The 26058-nt window shown below is 34.5% G+C and overlaps 1 protein-coding gene across 4 annotated transcripts in view; it reads left to right on the forward strand.

Annotated features, from left to right (window-relative positions):
- Positions 1–26058, forward strand: part of LOC126974906 (integrin alpha-8) — a 164321-nt gene that overhangs the window by 50222 nt on the left and 88041 nt on the right. For all 4 annotated transcript variants that reach the window (XM_050822632.1, XM_050822634.1, XM_050822635.1 and 1 more), the window contains exon 2: positions 2196–2356. In XM_050822632.1, coding sequence (XP_050678589.1) covers positions 2196–2356 — 161 coding nt within the window. The remainder of the gene's footprint in view (positions 1–2195; positions 2357–26058) is intronic.

Here is a 26058-nt window from a genome sequence, read left to right on the forward strand (position 1 = left end):
AGTTATGGATGGACAACTGGTTTCCTATCATTGAGGAATGATGGACAGTTTACGATGAACTGTGTCAGCTAGGCATCGATTCATCGAATCGTTAACGGTGTATGCAACCTAACGTGGGCGGCGAAATGCAGATTTTCCATTTTTGTAACAGTAAGATGCATAATGATCATAAAATACATAAATGAGACATAGATTTCCTACATAAAATAAATATTCTAGCTTCGCTGGGTCATAATTTGATTTGTTAATGTTAATAATAATGTTTATAATACAACTTACTTATACGTGCTTATAATAATAATAATAATATTGACACACTTTTTACACAAATTATCTTGCCCCAAGTTAAGCATATATAGCCTGTGATATGGGTTACAAGACAATGATATATTTAATACAATATACTTACTTAAACATACATATATTCATATAAACATATATAAATACATTTAAACATCCATGACTCGAAAACAAACATCTATATTCAACATATAAATGCTTGCACCTACCGGGATTCGAACCCCTCGAACGTCTAGCTTAGTAGGTAGGATCGCTAACCACTCGGCTATGCAGGTCGTCATTGTCAGCTTATGCTCTCAAATTTTTTAAAACATTTTCATTTGATTAGAATATTATCTTACATTCTTGAAATCTCTAGATCATTCTAGAATTTTCTAGAACAAATCGTATTGTATTGTAATGTATCTTTTTAGATCTATGATGATCTTACATTTTAAGAAACCAAATGTTTCAACCCCCGTATGTTATACACCCTTTGGTATCAAATTGCAACCACCACAGTGCACGATGGGAGCCTTGTACTTATTGTGACATAATAACGCTGTGCGCCTGCGACAAAATTACAAAAAATGAGCAATTCTTGTATATATATATATATATATATATATATATATATATATATATATACATATATATATATATACAAGAATTGCTCATTTAAAGATATATATATATATATATATATATATATATAATCTGAATCTCGGAAACGGCTCCAACGATTTTCATAAAATTAAGTATGCAGGGGATTTCGGGGGTGATAAATCGATCTAGATAGGTTTCAATTTAAAAAAAATGGTTTTATCCATGTTTGAATGAGAAACAGCTACAATAACATTAGAATACAAAGGTAAATTTCGCCACTTAATACAAGACTATTATAGCTCAGATGGGACGTTGGGTGACCCGGAAAGCAGAAGACCCCGGTTCGAATCCAGATGTCCTATTAATTTTTTTTTTGTTCAAGTTTTGTACATTCTTAAAAATCAGAGCAAGGCTCGGTCGTCCGGATATTAATCTGTTTATATTAGCAATTCGAGAAAAATAATAATTGTTTAAAATCTGAATGATACTGCCCTGAATGAATCAGCTTCTCGGGGAAATTTTTCAAAATTATAAAAATAAGTCGATATAAGCGTAAAAAGATCCTTAGTATATACTATACCTTGCACCCAGGTGATGTTTGTAATACTCGTGTTAAGAAGATTCTGCGGTTAATAGATACGGCATGTCTTGACGACAAGCTATACCTTTTTTTATGATAATAAATGACGAGAGGAGCAGGACGTTCAGCTGATGGTAATTGATACGCCATGCCCATTACAATACAGTACCGCTCAGGATTCTCAAAAAACCCAAAAATTCTGAGCGGCACTACAATTGAGCTCGTCACTTTGAGACATAACATGTTAATCCTCATTTGCCCAGTAATTTCACTAGCTACGGCGCCCTTCAGACCGAAACACAGTAATGCTTACACATTACTGCTTCACGGCAGAAATAGGCGCCGTTGTGGTACCCATAATCTAGCCGGCTTCCTGTGCAAAGGAGCCTCCAACTGGTAAATACTGGTGATACCTAAGTATGATTGACGAACAAAATAGTTTAATTTTGGACGCGGTGTTTCTAGGACTCATAAGGACGAGACAAATAGCCACCCTCTTCAAATTATAATGATAGTATAAGTTTCCATGATGTTTATACTCTTAAGATGGTCAACAACGGTTTCCACTTTCCATCTGGGTAAGCATACTACCCGTATGGCCCTTCTAATGTAAAATTTTGACGAAAAATTATTCGACGGAGAAACACTAAAATCCTTCAAATAGATCAATGTATTTCTTTTAAATTGAAACATTTAATTATTATTTCATGAGTAATCTGTTTGTCTCCAGGATTCTGGTGGGTGCTCCGGAAGACGATCCATACCGCGTTGCCGGGGTTCGACGTCCAGGAGCAGTGTACAGGTGCCAGCCCACCAGCAGAGGATATCCACCTGAAGACTTCGACAACCCGCTCCAGATGTGCAACATCATGGAGTTTGACAAGAATAAAAGTAAGTTACTATTTATCTGCTTAAATAATAATTTATAACCCGACTACACCAGTACAGCAAATTAAAAATTTGGAACAATTGCCCCAAACCTGATTAAAAAAAATGTTCAATCAAAACAATTTTGATAATTGTTTTGAGGAAGAAAAAAATCACGAACTATTTTTTTATAACAATAAGGGACGAGATGGGCAAGATATTCAGCTGATGAAGTAATTAATACGCCCTGTCCAATACAATGCAGTGCCGCTCAGTATTATAGAAAAACCCCAAAAATTTTGAACCACACTACAATTGCGCTCGTCATCTTGAGACATAACGTGTTAAGTCTCATTTGCCCAGCTTTTATAACAAGCAACGGCGCCTTTCAGACCGAAATACAATAATGCACTACATTACTACGGCACAAAAAGGCGCCTTTATCGAACCCATAATTAGTCCGGCATCCTGTACAAAGGAGCCTCCCACTGGTATATAGTCCCATAGTCGCCTTTTACGACACCTTTGGGCCTGGGACTTCTGTATTATTTTTATGCCCCAGGAAGCACATGGTAAAACTTGACTTGAATATTATAAAACAAGACTTTCTCATCACAAATTTGTAACAGGAAACGTAGTCGCTTGTGTTCTTGTAAAATATTATTTTATTTGTTTACATATTGTCTATTTGTAAACAATATAATGCTAAATGGGGACCCAGTGCTCTGTGAATCACTTAGGGCTGGATCACTTGGCGTTGCGTAGAGATGTCGCTTCATTGTGTGTCTTCTACCGCATTTATCACGGGGAGTGTTCCGAAGAGCTGTTTAACCTGATTCCTGCCGCCTTCGCACGACATGCCATAAGTTAGGATATCATCCCCACCATCTGGATGTGTGGTGGTCTTCCACAGTGCGGTTTTCAAGGAGCTTTCTTCCACGTACTACAAAGCTGTGGAATAAACTTCCTTGTGCGGTGTTTCCGGGACGATACGACATGGATAGCTTCAAAAAAAGCGCGTACACCTTCCTTAAAGGCCGGCAACGCTCCTGTGATTCCTCTGGTATTGCAAGAGATTGTGGGTGGCGGTGATCACTTGAACAACGAGTGACCCGTACGCTCGTTTGTCCTCCTATTCCATAAAAAAATAGTTAGAAGAATCGGATGGTAGCATTTCGGTTTAATTTCTTCCAGGATTCCAATATTATTGAAGTGTCATATTGCTTCCTGAAGGCGATGAAACATTTACAGTCGAACTATTACTCGTATCAGCATCGAAAGCTCATATTATATTGGTTGAAAGGAATTTAAGGTATCGTATCGACACTACGTCAAGCCTTATTTAGTAGTTGCTATAAATCATTCAAATCTATTGAAATCTTAACAATGGATTAAGTTATTGTGCGCTTAAATCTTCATATATAAACTATGTATTAAGTGTGCGTATCTGACCTTTCACCTCCCGTCGTAAACCCTGGGACGTGGTTGCCATATCGCTGTGTCTATTCATCTACAAATTGCTATTGTATACGATACGTTTAAGGAGAAACTTTAGCAAGAAGGAACAGATAAGGAGTATTTGAGCTTCAATGCAGTAATGCCCTTGTATGTTACAAAGATCGATGTATTATGTTTAGATAGAGCGGAGTATTTCCTTAGCTAGCGTACACAATAATCAGTCAGCGATCTATAGGGCGGCCGGCCGATTTTGGTCTGTGACTTGTTTTCCTGTTGAATAGTTGTAGGTACGAGAGAGAAAATCGTTATTCATTTCTGTGTGACAAAATATACTGCCGTAGAGCTGACGGCTGCACTAAAAGACTTATCCAATATCGTAGCTATGTTCTTTATCAGTCTTAAGTATTTGTTATTATTTGGTTGCGGAATAGGCCCTAAAAATAACAAATCAAGGGGAATTTTAATTAACAGGAATCGTAACAAATAAGCATGATTTAAATTATCAAAATTGTTTTCATTTATTGACGTTGAAGGAGAAAATCTTTTGATATATTATAGGAATTGTTTTCCGATAGGCACAAAAAAGTGCCGCATTTATTTCAGAAATTATGGATGTGGGTATAACCATAATTGTTATTAGCTGTACGGTCTGGATGCGTGGTGATCCTCCGCAGTGCGGTTTTCAAGAAGCTTTCTTCCACGTACTACAGAGCTGTGGAATGAGCTTCCTTGTGCGGTGTTTTCGGGTCGACACATCATGGGTACCTTCAAAAAAAGCGCGTACACCTTCCCTAAAGGCCGGCAACGCTCCTGTGATTCCCCTGATGTTGCAAGAGAATGTGGGCGGCGGTGATCACTTAACACCCGGTGACCCGTATGCCTGTTTGTCCTCCTTTTCCATAAAAAAAATCAATATAAACAAAATAGTTTTGCATATTTTTCACACTTATGCAATAAATTATATTGCGATCCTGTGAGTTATCTGCTATGAGTTACATTATATTAAATTTCAAGCGCTCCGTCTATGGATATATCGCATGCACACAATTTATGTGTTTTGTGTTTATATTGTGGCGCGTCTCAATGCGCTTCTGTGCTACATGACAGCATTGAACACGCGCGCCTTACTTACAATGTCTCTGTATGCGGTTACTTTTTGATATTTAAATCAAGTATTTACTTGAAAATTGGTGAAACTTTCCTTTCAAAATTCGATTACAATCTAAGATTGAAGATGTGTGTTATGCATTCACAGGTTTTTGAATGTTTGATCCCATAGTCTGATTGTTTCTATTGAAATTGTATTTAAATCTAAATTCGAAGCTTGAATTCATTAAAACGATAAATCAATGAAAATGATATTCGCGTTTTGTTAACAACCACGCGGTGCCGCTCAGAATTCTTTAAAATCCAAAATATGACAGAATATGACATATAATGTTAAATCTCAGTAGTTCAATAATTTAAGTAACTACGTCACCTTCGAATAGAAATATAGCTAGCATCCAATGCAAAGGGTTTAACCTTATTCCTGCGCCCAAATTCCACTTTCGCACGACACATCTTAAACCAATTACCAGTGGAAGGCTCCTGTGCAGGATGCCGGCCAGATTATGGGTACCACAACGGCACTTATTTCTGCCGTGTAGCAGTAATTTGTATTGTGCAAACATTACGGTGTTTCGGTCTGAAGGGCACCGTAGCTAGTGAAATGACTAGGCAAATGAGACTTGAAAACTTATGTCTCAAGATGACGAGCAAAGTTGTAGTGCTGCTTAGAATTTTTGGGTTTTTCAATATTCCTGAGCGGCACTGAATTGTAATGGGCAGGGCGTATCAATTACCATCAGCTGAACGTTTTGCTCGTCTCCTCCCTTATTTTCATAAGAAAAACTTGGATATCATCGCCACCATCTGAATGTCTGGCTTTTATGTGTGGCTTTTATGTGTGGCTTTTATGTGTGGCTTTTATCTGTCTGGCTTTTATAATGTTTATCTACGTGTGTTGTCAGAATTTCAAGGAATTTTCTTCCACTTACAATCAAATTGTGGAATGAGCTTCCATGTGCGGTATTTCCAGGACGATACGACCTGGAAATATAATACTATACTACTAATAAAAAATAATAAAATACCTTCAAAAAAGCGCGTACACCTTTCTATAGGGCCTGCAAATGCTCCTGTGATTCATCCTGTGTTGCAAGAGAATGGAGGCAAAAAAAATGTTGAAAATCATCGACTATGTGAACATCCACACTGTAACAAGAGAACAATTATATTACACATAAGTAACTAAGCTTAAGGAATATAGATATTGTAGTTCCTAAGCAGTAAGTCTTTAAAAAAGCGAAATTAATTTTGAATGTGTATGCCATTTGAAAATCACGATAACCGCGAAATTCCCCTAAACACAAACAAGTACGCAGCATATTCCATTCCAAACAAAACATCCAACTATCACTCAAAACAGCCATATTTCTTCCAATAGTTACTGTAATTATGAAACTTCTACGCGTTAAATTGGGAAGCTTTTACAGAAACAGTATCGTGTGCAATGTGTTAATGGGATTTGATTACATCAGTTATCGGATAATTAGTGGTTTGTGGGTCACATAAGATGCGTAGGCGAGTTGTGGGAGAACTGGGTCTACAATTTGCCACCGATATTATTGGTATTGGTCTTATCGGAGATATAGAACGCAATATTGTTGTGTTATACTTTGGTGTAAGTTAATATTAGCTTCGTAATCGTAAAACTAGCTAACACCAGTAAACTAAAAGTCTTAATGACAGCATAATATGATAAAATGTAAAATCTCAGTTAACCAATATCAACAATATAACCAAACTATCTAATTAATGCAAAGGGTTCTCCCACTGATATATTAACTTCAAATTTCGCCGTTTCATGTTTTAATCGGAGATCCAATGCTCTGTGAATGGCTAGATAACTTGTCGTTGCGTAGAGACGTCGCTTAATAGATGTCCTTTACAGCATTTTTCACGCAGGTATCTTGTAGTAGCTATTCTGGGGGTAATTTTTTGGTAAGTGAACTCATCCCAATCAGACCATGAAACGTAGTTTAGCTGATATTTGTCTTCATCTGAAACTTTTGTTTTTTTCCACCACAAGACTTGCTTATAATACTAAGCAGCTGTGCTGCCTATAAGTCATGTATTTTTTATTGATAGTCGTATTACATATTATTATCATTTCTTTTTATCCATTTGCTGTTACGTTGAATTTAATTACTTCGCTCAGTTATCTGCAGTCTGGTATGTTTAATATGTCTGCGAATTTTTCGTTGGCAATCAATATTGTTTGTCAACCCTAAATGGCTAATAAACAGATTTACTATTCAATTCGAGAACACAGTAACTTAAAAAACATATATTGCTTAATAATACTTTCAATGTTAATTTACCAAAATTTTGGAAAGATGCACTTACGAGTTTCTCAAAACTCCTTCTGCAACATTTATCACAGAGTGTGTTTTGAAGAGCTTAAGTACAAGCTACCTTTGACTTCCAAAATAGACATCCTCGTCAACATTTGCATGCTAAGAAAAATTCTTGTAAGCACTATAAAAGTGTGAATTATTTTGTGAAAGGCTGGCAATTATTTTAATGATCACGGTCGGCGTTTATATTAAAATCCTAAATTCTACAAAAATAAATCGTTAGAGATTATCGTGAAGCTTAAAATGGGAAACATTATCAGAATTTCCTGCCCAGAAGCTCACAAGTACGTGTAATGCTCATAAAGATATCCCACAACGACATAATGTTGATGTAATATAAAAGTGAGGAGATATTAAGTGACTGATTGTTTACAGAAGTGCTAGTCGATTATCACGATTGCCTGTGAAATATTCCCGCCAGAGATTAGATATCTTTGGGATAATAGAGATGTGCGTCAGGTATCGATAATATAGGTTGTTAAAACGTTTGATAATGAAAACTGGCTGAGCATTACAACCCTTGTATTGCAAACCATCGTTTATTTTATTTCTACAACAATGCTCGTTACTTAAAAAAAGAAAGTCAATTTTTATATTGCAAAATAAAAATAATAAATATAAATAATTTAATTCATAAATACTTGGAGAATTAATGTTTTATTTAATGTACCAATCACAATATTGAGTTAAACCGGAATAACCAGTTTAAATTTATGGATGAGGAGAAAAATCGAACGTACGGGTTAACTTATTGTTAGTGATCACCACAGCCTATACCCTCTTACAAAACGAGGAAAATCCCACCAGAGTTGCCGACCTTTTAGGTGAGCTGGCTGATGTAACCAAGGACAGCTTTCGTCGGCGCCCAGAACTAGCTTGATGCGTAACATGGAAGCTGCTCAACGATATCGACGACTTGTAAAGACTTCGCACTTTTCATACGAATAGATTTTGTCTTAAGAACTTTAGTTCGAACTCTTTGTGTCCAGCGCTGCAACTCAGGTTCGATACAATCTATTTATTTCTTTCTGCTTTAACAGACCCTTGTATGAAAATATCCATTACAGGTATCGTCACAGGTATGTGATGTTACATTTGTCTGAATTATTAAGTAGCTTTACCTTTAACGGGATAATATAAATAAATTGTTTTCCTTTACATAATGCGGTACATAATAATCGAATTTTATGTATAATAATATCGTTTTCATCGATATCGACAAAGCAATGTAAGAAGCTCCACATCACTAGGCGTATAAGGTATTACGATGTTATCTCATTGAACCCGCTTATCGTATATCTTCTAACAATACAGCACTATGGAGGACAGAGCGCTCCCGAGTCTCGAATCACCGTAGGTACTTTGAACTTTACGGTTACGGATTTGTAATCAGGAGCTCTAAGCCTACCTTTACTAAGCTTAGCTTAAATGTTGATCTTTCTAATACTTATTGGATTTCATTTTGTATTTTATATAGGTAGGTTATATTATTTACAACCAGAAATATATGTGTTAGTTGAAGCAAGAATATTATTTTGTATATTATATCGGAAAAGATTACAATTTGTAATTATTTAAATTTATAAAGGTACTTATTATTGAAAATAGGCAATTTCAAATATTTTCATTCATAATAGGAATTTAAGCCACCAATTGAACTTCAAATACTAACCCATTCGAATCCCCTTTTATTTATCCCACAGACCTGAGAAGAACGGGCGCAAAAAACTCAGTGGGCTTCTTATTTCTTTTATATTTTTTACACTTTTACTATTTAAATAGCCTGGAGACAGTCGCTCCATTTTAAAACTGGGATGTCACTAATAAAGTCATTTATGTTAACAGTTAACAATTATTTTGAATTTCGTAACACATTTTTTTATGTGCATTGTCTGGGATCATGTTGTTAAAGCGTATAAATCGCCCAAAAAAGACTTATAATGCACAAATTATATTGTTAAATAAATGTAGTTAAATTATTTATCAAACACCAGAGTAAGATACATACTATTTCATATATAATATTATAACAGATACTAAACCTAGGCTAGGCGTGCCCGATCTTAGCTCTAAATCTAACCCAAACAGGTCAAAGTTACCTTCGTGATTTCTACATACAAAGTTACCTAATCTTTACCACAAAAGACTTACGTACTGTACAATAGACTATACAAATATGGCACAAAATTTAACATAATTAATGTTGATATTGCTTACATAGTTTTGAGGGTATTGGAAGCTTTAGTTTGTGAACTGTAAGCAGTACTTGAAGAATAAGAATGTCTGTTTGTGTTTTGTATTTTAGTATTAAACTTTTTTTGGGAAACAAACAGTATTTAAAACATATACAAAAATACATATATAATTGTATAAACACCAAAAAAGTTTCCACTAATAGACAATAATATAAAAAACTTACAAAACTTTAGAAGAAAAAAAAATCAAACGGATTATTGCTAAGTGAAATTATATATACAAGTATTCTCTAATATATTTCTTAAACTGTATGATCGAACAAGTAGGTATGTAAATCAATATTATTAAATTTGAATTATTATCTAGTTTATACACAGCGCACGCCCCCGACTCTGGTCGCATAGATTTCGGCGTATTATTTTGACTTGTCATTGTTTTTGTTTTGCTGCGAACCGAAGTGCAGAACCCAGATTATCTTGCTACACCAGGGGAAACATAGGAGTGTTATTACCATTAGGGCCAATTACTAGATCCAGGGAGGTTCGGCCATACTATATATGAGAAGCTTCTCCTTGCATAATTGGAGCTCTTAATTGTATCTTAATAACATCCTCAAGTTTTTATAACCTTTAAGGGGCGCATAATCCTTATTTTAGGTCAAAAAAAAAGGTGTGTGTGTCAGCTCCGACGCACGACTGGAGTTTACTCCTCAAGAACGATTGTCTTAGAACAGGTACTAAACAAAATCAAGTCCAATGGAGTCGGTTACAAACAAACCAGGGGCGTGCATTGTTTTTCCAGAAATGTAGGCATGAAGATCAAACTAGTTGTAGTTGGGCTTAGTCCGACAGTAGGTTTTGAGGTGAAAATATTGAATATTGTATAGTTTCGGGACCATTAATTGGTCAATATTTAAGTTTTTATTACTCTAGGTACTCTCTACAAGTACCTAATAATATGAAATTACATAGTTAAAAATTAAGGTATTGCACAGCACAATTTTAATTTAATTAATTATTCAACGTATATTTTCTATAAATAATTTTATACTGATATGATTTAAATTAAACTCTTCAAAAATGACATAGAGTCCGCTTTTTTATTAGCTTCAGAATATGTTAATTAGTTTTCCTATTGTAGCTCCATAACCATAATAGGTACGCGTAGTTTTTTTTTGATGATTTTGTTATTAACATTAACTATGATATATAGATACGAGTATTTTCATTTTTACCGCCCTCTAGCGGTAACGACACAAATTGCAATCATTGTATAGATTTTCCATGCATTTATGATGTTGCATAAATTTAACATCGATTTCCCGATCACTAATAATAATATTATAATGACGTGATATTGTATTGTGTACTTTCATATTTTTTAAGTCACCAGTAGAGGCAGTAAATGTCTCTCATCCATGATCCAATGTGAACTCTAATTATTGTAATGATATGTATTTGAAACATTTGTTCAAAAACAACTTTAATCTCAATCCATATAATTTTCAAACTTAAAAACTCAAAATACAAAGTACAATCGGTCTGCTTATCATTCAAAACTATTATATTTTTCTACATATTATAAGTAGGTCTAATATTTAGTAGGTGTTCTTCGTGTTGTTACTTGAAGGTATTGTAAGTAAACGCAAGGTATTGTAAAGCGATCGAACAAAATTTTCACCATCACAGATATCTAAAGTAATATTAATTTGTATCTGCCTATTTGCCTATATTGAATGCACGCCCCTGAAACAGACATACAGCAGAAGCTAATAAAAGCGTATTAATTAAAAAAGATCGACATCATATGTAAGGGTAAATAAACGCATTACTTATATATTTTTATTTTATTCACATTTTTACGACGATCCGATATATATCAAATATTTTAGTAGATCTTACACGATTAAATTATTATAACTATATTATGGAATCATTAATTATCGTAACTGAAACTACAAAAATAGTTAATAGAAAATAAATCATAATAACTTTAAAAAAATATAGATATTAAAAAAATAAAATAATAGGTTAGGTTAAGAATTGTCTATTTGGCGTGAAATGCACTATATATACTCTCCATGTCAAATAAAACATTTAATTATGTGCATAGCTCATATAAATTTGTATGAACTATATTGAATAATGCAATATTTAATAAATACAAAGCACACATGTTTATTTTATATACAATACATGTCATAGTGTTGTAATATATGAATTGTAACTTACTAAGTACCTACGTGATTATCAGATTTTCCGGCACTATTATTTACACCACATTCTTCCATAATTTATAGAATTTTCACTTAACTTTATGAAAGTATAATAATAAATCAATTTCAATAATATAATAAAGCTTCAAAATACAAGACAGTGAAAGGTGCGCGAAAAATGATGCGCACCAAAAACGTTACTATGAGATTTGATGAGCAGATTTTACTATCCATATTTTTCTCATACCGGGCGCCTTATATGAAAATCGATTCTTAAAGAGTAAACTCCAAAAATATTCAGTTAAACTCGGTATTTTTGAATCGTCATTAAAATATTATTTTATGTAATACGAATTACTGAATCAACAAATTGTTCGAAAAAAGTAGAGTTCATGAGAAGAACATACAAGAAACTCAACGGCCACTCTTTTCAATCATATAGAGTGTTTAACATTGGGTGTATAACAAATTTTTTTGCAAAGTGCTGCATCCAATATATGAATCATGTTTTAATAATATAAAATATTTCTTATAAAGTAACAAAAAATAAACTTTATAAATATAAATTATCGTATATTGATGATAATCTTCAGAGGTTGTATAAAGTAGATCCTCTGCCTGGAGTATAAGGGCTTTAAGGCACCACACTCTCACTGTGGCGTACTCATTTACATTCGTATGCTTTCACTTTTCAAAACCTCTATATAGTGCAGTTATTGTTGTTTGATGGCTGTTTAGCGTTCTGTTGTTCTGGTACAGGTGATAAAAGTGAAATCGTTTCCGAATAGTTTCCGATGCAAATTTAACATTTTTTGTACACCCACGTTGACTTCAACTTAATGAACGTTCTCAGACCAGAGATTATTAAAGACAGAGCCAGAAGCTAAAATAAACAACTTTAATTTCAGATATTTGTAAATGTGCCTGTTGTTACTTTATTACAATAGCAGTGAAGTCATGCAATAGAGGGAATTTCGATGTGAGCATTGAAAAATATCGACTTAAGATTTTAAAAGAAAAGAAGGTACTTACCAAAAGGGAGCTTTTATGAAAGATATGAAGTTATTAGAAGAAGCCAGGAAAGCATTTTAGTGGCATATACAGGGAAGTCATGTTTGCCCTCTTCCCAGAGGCCTTTCACCTCTAAATGCGCGACTGTATCAGAGACTTGTATTGAAAATTGTTTTGGGTGTGCTTAACATAACCTAGAACGGAGTTGCTTTTACTTGGAAAATTGTTCAAGAATTTAACCCGTTTTTACTGAGTCATGTCATAAGCCTTCGGAAGGATCTAGCCTCTGGAACTCGGGGTATCCTACCGCAGAGGGTAGGGCACAAAACTTTCTGTAGCCATATCTTTTTTAGACGTGAAATTATTATTATTATAAAAAAAAATTGTTTAATGTCACCTATTAGACAAGACCTTTTAGATTAGACGAGAGAAAATTGGAGCACACTTCATGGTAGGTGATTTCAACTCAATTTAAATAACTCCCATCCAGTCTATTTAAACAAGACTGACTTTTCAGCACAAAAACAATAAAATTAATAATTTTATCGAAGTCCACCACATATTATTATTTCTTAGATACTTTTTTTTAAATGATTATGTATAATTAATAAACACGCAAACCATACAATGCTCTGTCTAATTATTCCTCACATTGATTGATACTCACACTGTTATTGAGATATTTAACGTGGGCACTATAGGTTCTGCGGCGTGGGTCCAGTGTGGGTTGATTGGTTCCTTGTTATTGCTGTCATTGAGGACTTTCGTAATACACTTGAAAATGCTTATGGGACAGTTGACGTAACTCTGTTTGATAACCATTTGAACGAGAGGAAACTGAATCAAAAACTCGAATGTGTTCGGAGGTGACGATCTAAGGCGAACATTCCACGAGAAGGAGCCCGGCAAACAGTGCCAAGAATAAGAAGACCTGAATGAAAGATCTCTTAAAGTCTTTAACGTATTTATGTGGATTGATGTGTCTAATTCAATGGTAACTCTTGTGAGGTTTTTGAAAGTGAACGATTTATTTGGCACGTTGGGTGCTTTTGGTATCGGGATAAAGCACTGCGGCCCGAGTCACGTAATTTTACATGAGCGATATCGCAGCGACATCTGTCGTTCACCTACGATTCGTATTCACGTAATCTAAATCGCACGTTTGAGAAACGATCCTATCCAAAAATCGTAAAAGCGTATTCACGTCAGCTAGACGGACCTCAATCGTTGTGTTAGTGGTATTCTGCTATCTTTTGACAATCGGTTACCAACGATTTAATGTCAAATCGAACGTCTGAGAAGTAGCTGAACTGAAGTTAGTAATTTGCAGTTGTTGGCTGTTTAAAGTTTTTTCATAAGCATGAATATCAGCTTGTCTTGGCTACTTTTGGATCTTTCCGAAAGGGAAGACCGGCGAAGAGAACGTCGACGCCGAAATAATATGAGAATCAGCAAATATTTTGCTTTCGAAATGATAGATACGGAAAACATTTCACCTTACCAAGGACTAATCCTTGGTCTTATTGAAGAACTCGTTTCTCTAATTCCAAGAGAGCGTAGGAGTGATATTCTCTCCCTTAACTGAGCAAAAGGCTCTGATATCATAATAAACATATTTAAAAGAATAAGGTACAAAATAAAGGAATAGTCGAATTAGACTGGCAATGTCCTATCGCAAGTCGTCGATGAGTCGCTGAGTTTCAGTCCTATTTAGTTGTTGTCCTATCGAATCAGTACGTGAATACCAATTTTGGACAAAGTTTCAATAGGATGACTTCTAAACTACAACGATTTTTGGATCGTTAGAATATACCTTCTTACGTTACTCCACCTTCGCACGACACGCCACAAGTTAGGAAATCATCCCCACCATCTGGGTGTGTGGCGGTCCTCGACAGTGCGGTTTTCAAGGAGCTTTCTTCCACGTACTACAAAGCTGTGGAATGAGCTTCCTTGTGCGGTGTTTCCGGGACGATACGACATGGGTACCTTCAAAAAAAGCGCGTACACCTTCCTTAAAGGCCGGCAACGCTCCTGTGATTCCTCTGGTGTTGCAAGAGATTGCTAAAAAACGGGAATCGGCCTACAGATCTAGCATTACCGTTGCGGCTAAGAGGTTATATGTGACATTGAACAGGCAAGACGAACATTTTTTATGTGTTTTTGTTTGTATGAAAAATTTGTCAATAACTTTGTTGTACTTAAATAAATTTACACCGTATTTGACATACTACTGGAATTGAATCAAAATTATTAGTTTCATACTTAAGTAACCATAAGCCGATAGTATAAGTTGTTGAATATTGTGATATAAATGTTTAATTTTAAATTTATAATATTTATATTAATTATGAAAATGGAAGAACTGTTGTTATGATGTATGAAAATCGTAGAACGTATATATATATATATATATATTTTATAGAATTTATAAATATATGTATTACGAAATTCAAAAAAATTGTTAGGAAACGTTTATGTGGTAAAGGTTACTATAACATAAATGACTTTCTTAATGATACCAATGATTGGGAATAGAGCGACTGCCCACAGGCTATTAAATAATAAATTTTATAACGATTTTACATTGTAACCATATTTATTAAAAAAAATAGAAGCCCGATGAGTTTGTTGTGCCCCTTCTTCATAGCTCTTGAGGCATGCATACCTTTTGGAATGGGTGGTAGGTGTTTACTTTCAATAAGTGTTTCTATTTTGAGTAAAAATATTTGAATATGAATTTGAATAGATAATAATAGCAAACATAACAAGACCATAACAGAAATCCGATGACGTAGGTACGAGCTTATCGTAAGGTAAGTGCGAATAGAAGTGCGTGGGTCCTAATGTGATACATCCGGCTGGTTGGCCACTTCTGTAAATGGTCATGCAGATTCAGCCGTGCTAACATTGATAACGGTTCCCTATTAATTAGACACTCTCCAAACTTTAAATTCCTAAGGCTATTAGATAGTTTCGTCGAACTCTCAAATGCATAAATATATTATTTTTATGAAAATAAGGGACGAGACGAGCAGGACGTTCAGCTGATGCTAATTCATACGCCCTGCCCATTATAATGCAGTGATTTTTGAAAAACCAAAATTCTGAGCGGCACTATAATTGCGTTCATCTCCTTAAGACATAAGATGTTAACAGGGGCGTGCATATCATACAGGCAATTAGGTAGTGCCTACCTCGTTATAAACCGAAATAAATATAACACTAGTGTTAAAGTTAATTTAGTTTAATTTGTTACCGTTATTTTATAACCAATATATTAAAAACCAATTCTTTTGAATACGTACTCATAAATTTTTTCCATACGCCAGATACTAAATACTTACGGTAGGCAATCTTTTCATATTCCAAAGCTCAACTACGACTAGTTACATCCACAGTGCCTACCTAGCTAGAAAACCAATGCACGCCCCTGGATGTTAAGTCTCCTTTGCCCAGTAATTTCACTAGCTACGGCGCCCTTCAGCCCGAAACACAGTAATGTTTACACATTCCTTCTTCACGGCAGAAACAGGTGCTGTTGTGGTACCTATACGTGTTTAAAAACTAAATACCCGGTTGGTCACAAACACTGTAGAACTGTGACAAAAACTGACTATGACGCAGTCACGCGCGATCTACAAAATACTGACTGGACGGCAGTGTATGATACTATGGACGTCTCAAGGTCAGTAGAAATTTTCTCACATACAATTAATACAATTATATCCAGACACAGATCAGAGGTCACGCTCAGTAGGAATAAATTTAACATTAAACCCTGGATTACGCCTGGTTTAATCCGATGTATTCGAAGCAGAGACAAACTCCATCAAAAGTACAAAAATAATACAAACGATGAAATTAAAAAGGTAATTTATATAAAATATAGAAACTTCTGTAATAATCTACTACATCGACTAAAGTACAATTACGAACGCTCACTTTTGACAGAAAGTAAACATGATAAAAAGAAGCTATGGAAGGTGATTGGAGATATTACTCATCATAAACGCTCACAGCAGAATGCTGAAGAATTAATTAAAACGTCTGATGAAGTAGAACATTGTTTAAAGTTGCATAACGAATATTTTGCATCTGTGGGTAGACAACTTACTAAGACAATTTTTGACAACATCAAAAAAACTGAGGAAAATTTAGCATCCGAAATAATACATATAAACACTCCAATAAGATCATTTTTCATGAAACCAGCTGACGAGACTAAAATAAAACACTGGTTAAACGATCTACGAGTAGATAGTGCTTCAGGAATAGACCAAATAGGAGCAGTACTTAAGCAAAACTCGGACCATATTACTTTACCGCTAACTTATATAATAAACTTGAGTATCACTACTGGAGTCTTTCCTGAATCATGGAAGCTAGCAATGGTAATTCCAATATATAAATCTGGAGTGCAAAGTACTTAAAGTGCCTGGAAACTATAGACCAATCTCATTGCTCAGTGTAGTATCAAAAGTTTTGGAAAAAGTAGTCAATTCCCGACTCACTTCGTATCTTGAATCTAAGGGCCTACTCTGTGATCGTCAATTTGCTTTTCGTCGAAGAAAATCCGCAGAGGATGCATGTTTACTGGTAACAGAATTGATCTCACGGTACATGGACAGTGGACATCGATCTATTGGGGTATTCTTGGATCTGTCTAAGGCATTTGATACTGTCTCAGTTCCAATACTTTTGAAGAGACTGGAATGTATGGGCATCAGAGGCCTTCCTTTGAAGTGGTTTGCTAGTTATCTAACTGGCAGGAAACAGTGTCTGCGTGTAGGTAAACACATTAGTGAATTGCAAGAGGTCACAGTGGGTGTTCCACAAGGCTCTATCTTAGGCCCAACCCTGTTTTCAATTTACATGAACTCCCTACTTAAATTGAACATTGAAAACGCGGATATCGTTTGTTATGCTGACGACACCGTAATATTATTTAAAGGTAAATCATGGGAAGAAGCAAAACACATGTCGGAAAAAGGCCTCTCCGTAGTAGCTAACTGGTTAATAATAACCTCCTGATGTGATAAAGCAGCAGAAGCACCATGATTTTGTCCAAAGATACAGAGGACGACAGAACTACGGTACCTGGGAGTCCAATTGGATGAAAAACTCACCTTCTTGCCGCACATCTTATCCTTATCTGGAAGAGTTAGAAAACTCATGAATATCATAAGGCTACTCAGGAACTCAGCTGACTGCCAATTGCTTAAATCAATCTATATTGCACTATGTCAATCAATCATTATGTATTGCATAACAGTCTGGGGAGGAGCTGCAAAATCTCATCTAATAATATTAGAGAGAGCTCAACGAGCCATTTTAAAAGTCATGTGCAGGAAGCCACGACGACACCCTACGGACAGTTTGTATAGGGAATGCGGCGTGCTAAGAGTTCGACAATTATTCATATTGGCTAGTGTAATGAAGGAGCACAAAAATGTTCTCAATACTCCGGGTTTTGCCACTAACAAAATGATAATTATGATAATAATTATTTGCATAAACATGTTGGTATATTAGACTTAAGTACAAAAAATATGAAAATATAAATCAGTAAATACCTAGGAGAATTAGATTATGAAAAAACTGAAAATATTTTGATCCCTTGTATTTAATTTTACACACACATACACATAAACACACACACACACACACACACACATGTTCTTACTTAATTTTATTTTACTTTCTTTTAAATTTAGTATTGATAAATTTGTAGTTTTTTTAATTAAATTATTATTTTACAGTTGTATATAGTGTCTTCAAAATTTGTAATAGTAATGCCAATGATGACAACCAAGATAATGGTTTACTGTTAATCATATCTTTATTTGATCCCACGATACAGTCTCCGACTAGTGTGGTGATTCAATGGCAATAATAATTTAGTCATACTTATATATAAGCTTCTAAAATATTTAAAGTTAATGTAATTTATGTAAAAAGATCAATTTAAATAAATTATTCTTATAATCTAGCCGGCATCCTGTGCAAAGGAGCCTCGCACTGTTAAAATATTATGCGTCTGCGATTGCTTTGTCATGGTCATGAAAGAACCTCTAGTTCAGGGTCTACTCTGTGTAAATCTCGTGATTTATAAAGTTTGGAGATTCTGCTTCTTTATAGAAGCTTTCTTAAATCGATTCAACTTAGGGACCTTCAAGGTAAGAGTATACTGTAAACTTTAAGGTCGGCAGCTTTTCTCTTAAGGCCTGGTGCTACGGATGTTTATCACTTCCCATCACATGAGCCTCTTGCCCTTCTGCCGTACGATCATCTGATGTTAAGAGATCATCACCGCCACCTACACTCTCTTGCAAGACCAGAGGAATCGCAGGAGCGTTGCCGAACTGTTGCATTTTCTTCTACGTCTGCCTATAAATTATCCCTTCTAACAGCATCCGCGGTACTCTTTATTCTTCCACCAATCTTTAACCGTATTGTGCGTATTTTAAAAGAGTGGCAATGAGTTTCGTAACACTTCTTCTCGTTAAAGCTCAATCATTTCCGAAGTGGTAAAAAGAAAAGAAAACTTTAGACATTCATAAGTGTCATTTCCTTGACATACATGAATAAAGTGATTTTGATTTGATTTAATTTTGCGATTACTTACCATTTAGTGATGCTTACGCATCGTTTGCCCTAATATCCGAAAAAATAGACAAAACCACAAGTAAAGGCTAGTTATACGAAAATGACATCATTGTACAAAGTTGAACAAACATTGAATATATTCAAGTTTGGCAAAACTAGTTTGTGTCGTTAAGCTGTTTGCATATTATTGACGTGTGAATGTGTTTGGGAAACAAACGAATATTACTTTTAACACAATTGCGTGTTGTAAAGTGTTCAACTGATAGTTAAGTGGCCTCATTCTTACTGGGGTTATTTTATGAGACAAAGTGTCGAGACGAGCAAAACGTTCACTTTATGGTAGTGCTACGCCCTGCCCATTACAATGCAGTGCCACTCAGGGTTATTGATTGATCCTAATATTCTAACTGGTACCGCAATTGTGCTCGTCACTTTGGTACTAATTGCAGTAATTTCACTATTCATGGCGCCATTAAAACTGAAATAGTTATAAAAATAAATAAAAAATGGCGACAGCCACTTACTATGAGGTAATCATTTATTAAGGTAATAACTTAGATCAAAAAACGACACATATGAACTTCGAAGTTTACATGCAACCATTTACTACCACTTTGGAAAAGAAGAGCAGAAGAGAAAAAGTGCTGAGAAATCTATTAAATCAAAAATATACAGGACTGTGTCATTATTAAATATATTATTTACATATTGTCCAAAGCGATGCAAAAAGAGCACAAATTTAAACTTTAAAACCGAAGTGATAGAGTCCACTAGACGCACCAATCGACACACTATTATTCAATTTGAAAACAAGATTTTTGTACGATGCGGGACTCGAACCTACGATCTCTCGCGTTCCGTGCCAGCGCGATGAAGCCACGACCTGAGAGTTAAACAAGACATAGAAGATTTATCAACGATACGTTACTCGAACGGTTGGCTCAGTGGAAAGAGCGCTCGAATGGATTGCGAGTGGTCGTGGGTTCGAGTCCCACATCTTTCATATTTTTTTTTTTTTCAAATTAAATTTATGTAATTAATGCCAGAAGTGAGGGTTATCAATTAAAACAAATAATACATAGTATCAACAGTTCGTCATCCCTTCACATAAAAATTAACTTTCAAGAAACAAAATATTATTTGTTGCATGAAAGTTTAGGAATGTCTTTGAACAAAGAACTCTCCATACACTCTGATACGATTATTAATAAACTGACATTTAAGTTTATTAAATCAATAGCTATGTCCACACTGCCTTTTCATCTTCAATTTTCGTCTTCACCTTCCTATTCAATAAGTGAACGTGTTCACAAACGCAACGCCTATGTAGTTATTTAGTTCAGTCGCTTCTGAACGTTATTTTGCCAGAGAAATCTACCAGACGCGGGAAGACGGTTTCACAGCGCGCGCTTCCTCTTTCAACCGTCATCGCGCATGCATTAAGGGCATGCCTCACGTGTGTTGTTGACTGCGTTATGACATATTATGCTCTTGAAGAACAGAAAAACACAATGTTGATATAGCTAATGATTAACATTTTTCATCAGCGGGAGGCCTTTGCTCAGTTTGCCTTCTAGGTGCGCCAGTAATATGCAAAAATTATTGTGTTTCATTTTGAAGGCCGGCATAACTATAGCCCATCTCACGAAAGAAGTCTCATAGACGCAGCGCTGTCAGTAGGTCAGTTTGTGTTACTGTGCGTGCATTTCTCAAAATAGAGGTTAACAGTCAACCTCAATTTTTTTCAAACGTTTTCACAGCTGTCGCCGTATGTTGAAGCGAAGGAATATTGCTAACCTCGTGATTATGTACACTTTGTTCGCTTCAGATTTTGATTCCCTAACTATTTCATTAATATGTACACAATTAATATTACAATAAATTAATATGTACACACATCATAAAATAATACTTGATCAGTTTCATTTAATGAGATGAAAGTGATGAGCGAAATTACGGCTAAATGTGGCTATGGGATAGTTATAATAGTTAATTTTTGAGTCATAGCTATAGCCTCTGAAAGTCACAATAATATTTTATAACAGTCTCTTATGCTATTCATCTTCCATGTTCACACACACACACGGAGAGCAGTCTTACGATTGATAGCGGGTTTGATTCTGGCGTTCGCGAGCAAACGGTAATGCATCGTGATAGTGCGTAAATCAATAAGTAGGTTGGGGTAACCATACGTTTGAAATGTATAAAAATAATACACACGAAGAAAGCAACAATTTTTTTTTAATTTATTTCTAATTCTAAGTTAATAATATAAATGTGAACTCAACCAACCTTCATGAAATTTCGCGCATATATTTTCAGGGGCACAGAGAAATTTACTATGAGATATATTATTTCATTATTTTTTAATTTATAAGGGATGCGAATTTAAAGCAATATTATTTTCACAGACATAATATAGGAACGCTATTTATTTTTGAAACAGCTACGAATAAACTAATAACGCACCGGCTTCACAGCTGATTAATTTGTTGGCAGGAAATGGAAAAAAGTAAACATGCCATGTCCGTTGCACTAGAGGTTTTGTTAATTTAGGGAAGATTATCAAGTCATTTGTATTTGTTTATTTTTGTTACAAAAATGGATCAAATTGGTATTTTTTTATATATTCACTAAATATTCAGATCTGATGAGGCAATCTATGTGTAATTGATAGAATTTTAACTATTTTTAGATCTGTGGCTTTTCAACAAACAATTATTATTTTTATACAAGTATTTGATGGTAATTTCTATATATGACCAACATATTTGGTATAAGTACATTATAAATAAGTATCGAATTTAGTAAACAAATAAAATTTTGAAAAACAAAATTTTATGAACGATGCGGGATTCGAACCCACGACCTCCGGCGTTCCGTGCCGGTGCTCTAACCAACTGAGCTAAGCGTTTAAGTACCAAATGGCTATAAAATTATGTTTGCTTTGTTCAACTCTCAGGTTGTCGCTTCATCTACAGGATCCACTTTACAGTTGATAACCTGCTCAACCCCAATATTTGCATTTTAGGAAATTGACTTGAGATGTCACTCTTGTATATCCAAACAATATGTTATGTTTTTAAAGTGATAACCCTCACTTCTAGGATTAATACACAAATAAAGTTTGAAAAACTGATCCCGCATCGTTCATAAAATTTTGTTTTTCAAATTTTATTTGTGTATTAATCCTAGAAGTGAGGGCTATCACTTTAAAAACATAACATATTGTTCGAATTTAGTAATTTTGATGTTTATTTTGGCACCAACTTCAAAATGTAGAGAACTTTTAACTACCCTGCCTTTTAATGTTTGAAGTCCTTTTTTATTTTTGAAAATTATTTTATTAAGTAGGTTATTAACATAACTCATGGTTACCCTACATAGCGCCACTAACGTCTTTGATTGCGTCCGCCACACTCCACAGTAGCCGCCTCGTTTTGTTTTGATGCGCAAGCGCAGGGTTCAACGACCCCACACATGTTAAAACAAACTGCACATATCACTTACTTGTTGATTTGTTTATTGATATTGCGAGCTCTTAAATTGAGATGATTTCATTGTGGTTGCTTCCTTGTGAAATACCAACTCAATACTTGATAATGTTAATAGTTTAACATGATACTTTTAATGTTAAAATTTGAATTCTTTCCAGACTATTTTTGATATAACGAAGTCTTTTACTTCACTCTTCAAAGCGCCATCTTGTGACAATCTTTGATACTTTACTGCTTGAGCTTAAACATCAACTGCAGTCCTGTCAAATCGATTGACTCAAAGTAATTGAATTTAAGTTTCTCGACTGTTTGTTTATGTATCTACGAATATATAAACCCCTTGGCAGGTCGGTTATAACACTGTACATAGACACAATAATATATCAAAGACACAATTAGTTCTTTGATACAAATAGTTTATATATTTTTATGTTTTTAAGCCTATTCTTAACTTTTATACCTACTGTAGGTATGTTACAGTTTGATGATGCGATTGTAGGTGTGTATCAGATCCCAGATCCATGTAACATTCTTTTTTTAAGACGACACTTAATGCCAGCGACCTTGTGCGATTTGAGTTCACGGCTTCTGGCCGCCATCTATGTAACAAAGCCAATATTTTCAAAATTCTTGGGTGGAAAACAGTTTATATGCTTACAATCCTCGTTATTTATTACTAATCTGAATAAATATACCTACACGAGAAAGTACAAGCTATAAGAATAACTTTCCTGAGAGTTGTACTAAAAAATGCGTCATGCCATGCCAAAAAAAAGGCTCAGGAGTGTTAACTATAACCAACAGCAAGCATTAGCAACCTACAAGTAAGACTTGAGGATATGTGTAAAAGGATTAAGTAGTATTCATAAATCGAAATGCTATATTTTCACCACAAAGCTTGTCTAAAAACACCTTGAATGCGTGTTTTCTGTTTACTCTTCGCCTTAAGTGGTGACGGGCATATTATGTCTCAGAACATAATATTGTAACTGTTATTAGCAGATACCGCTTATCATACGGTGGGTCAATTGCTTGATCTATAAAAATATAAGAAGGTTTACCTACGCCTCTGGATCTTAAGTAATGTCATCGAATGCACAAAAGTAATAAAATAAAACTTCGTTTAAAAAAACCGACTTCAAAAACTGAAAATAATCAAATAACTAAAAATTTAAATTAATACATCTTTACCTTTAATATTAATAAAATGCTATTATTTAAATGTGCTACCTATTGATAGATAGATTGACCAAATGGCATCTATTCTGAATCGAACTAAGAAAAATTACGTAAATCAGATCATAAATCTCAGAGTAATCGGTGTACATACATAAAAAAAAAATACCGATCGAATTGATAACCTCCTCCTTTTTGAAGTCGGTTAAAAATAGAGTTTGACTGACGGTGGACATTAGGGATAATACTTAGGTTCTTGCTTACCACGTTTTTAATTTAAAAATATTTGAATTTGTCTTACATAAAATTTTGCTCTACAATTATATATAATGTTTTAGATACAGCATAGATTAAAAGTTAACTTGTCGTATCTATACATGAGTGTAACATAAATGAGCCTGTTATCGGGATCGTGAATCTGAAGAGAATTGGGTCTACCGGCTAATTGAGTGAATTGACCACTTGTCGCTAATTGATGCTCGAAATGTACGCTTCCTATTTACTGTTTGACTGATCGTACTCGTTATTGAAATGTTAGTTGAGGGGTTGCTATTTGTTCTATTAAATTAATTCACCATGATAGATAACTCTTAAATTTTACTTTATTTTTTACTCAATTTGAAATACACAAATAAAATTTGAAAAACAAAATTTTATGAACGATGCGGGATTCGAACCCACTACCTCCGGCGTTCCGTGCCGGTGCTCTAACCAACTGAGCTAACCGTTCGAGTACCGCCTCGTTATAAAATTCTGTTTGCTTTGTTCAACTCTCAGGTTGTGGCTTCATCTACAGGATCCACTTTACAGTTGATAACTTGCTCAACCACAATATTTTGCATATTAGAAAATTGACTTGAGATGTCGCTCTTGTAAATCTAAACAATATGTTATGTTTTTTTAAAGGATTAGGGGTTATTATGAGGGTTATCACTTTAAAAAAACATAACATATTGTTCAATTTGAAATTTTATACAAAGTATGTTTTAGAAAATAGAAAACAAGACAACATTATATAACTACGTACTATAAAACAAAATCCTCCGCGGGGTCTGTCTGTCTGTCTGTTCGCGATAAACTCAAACACTACTGCACCGATTTTCATTTTGTTTCACCAATGGATAGCGTGTTTTTCGAGGTAGTTTTTAGTGTATAATTTGTAGTTGAAAGTTGCCAGAGCTTTCAACGACAGCGCTGTCTAAACCCTTTGAGATATAAAAAATAATGTATGGTGGCATTGTGCATCTTATATAGGTCTACAGAATTGTTCGCGATGGCATGATAGGTATGTTTATCTCTTAAGGATTACAAACTATGTCCAGTTATTACTTTAAAAAATCGGAAATTATAAAATAGTAATGTAAAAGCTGTGAACACAAATATGATATCAATCCTTTTCATTTTATTACTACATTTTATAAAATCATTCAGTAACACGTTTTTGTTTCATTTTTAACTCATTAACTTCGATTACACATTTCTGATGCTACATTATTCCCAAATACATGATTTTTTTTCTATTGACAGAACAATGTCTGTCGGGTAGACTACTAATCTTATATAATTGAATTTGAATTTGAATATGTTTCAGCATTGAAAACTACATACAACTTAAAATTTTCACTTTGCTAGGATCAACCCCTATTTTATATCGCGATTTTAGATTATTCTGTTCCATCCACAGATATATCGGATAGGGTTGCAAGATGGTAATCGAATATAATAATTATTGTAGTACGATAAATTTTATGTACGATATATTTGGTAGGTTTGAGAATCGGTCGTGATCAATTTTTTTTTCGCCAAAAATTTTACTTATTGTACTTTTTTTTATTACTTTATAATATGGCAATACAACAAAATAAACTTATAAAGCCAGTATAAAGCTTGATTTGACGCAAGGCTAAGTTTACACGACAAACAAACAGATGCATTTAATATTCGATTACTTAACAAATGTTTGCGATCGGTGTCGAGTGCTTACTGTCGTCTACTTGAACTTGTGTGACTGTAAGACCAATTGAATTACATGCTGTGTTTTAGAACCTTTTCACTGTAAACTGCAATTTTTTCTAACTTTTCAGTTCCGCTGGATGGAGATAA

Source organism: Leptidea sinapis, chromosome 34 (genome assembly GCF_905404315.1).
Source record: "Leptidea sinapis chromosome 34, ilLepSina1.1, whole genome shotgun sequence".
NCBI classification, from domain to species: domain Eukaryota; kingdom Metazoa; phylum Arthropoda; class Insecta; order Lepidoptera; family Pieridae; genus Leptidea; species Leptidea sinapis.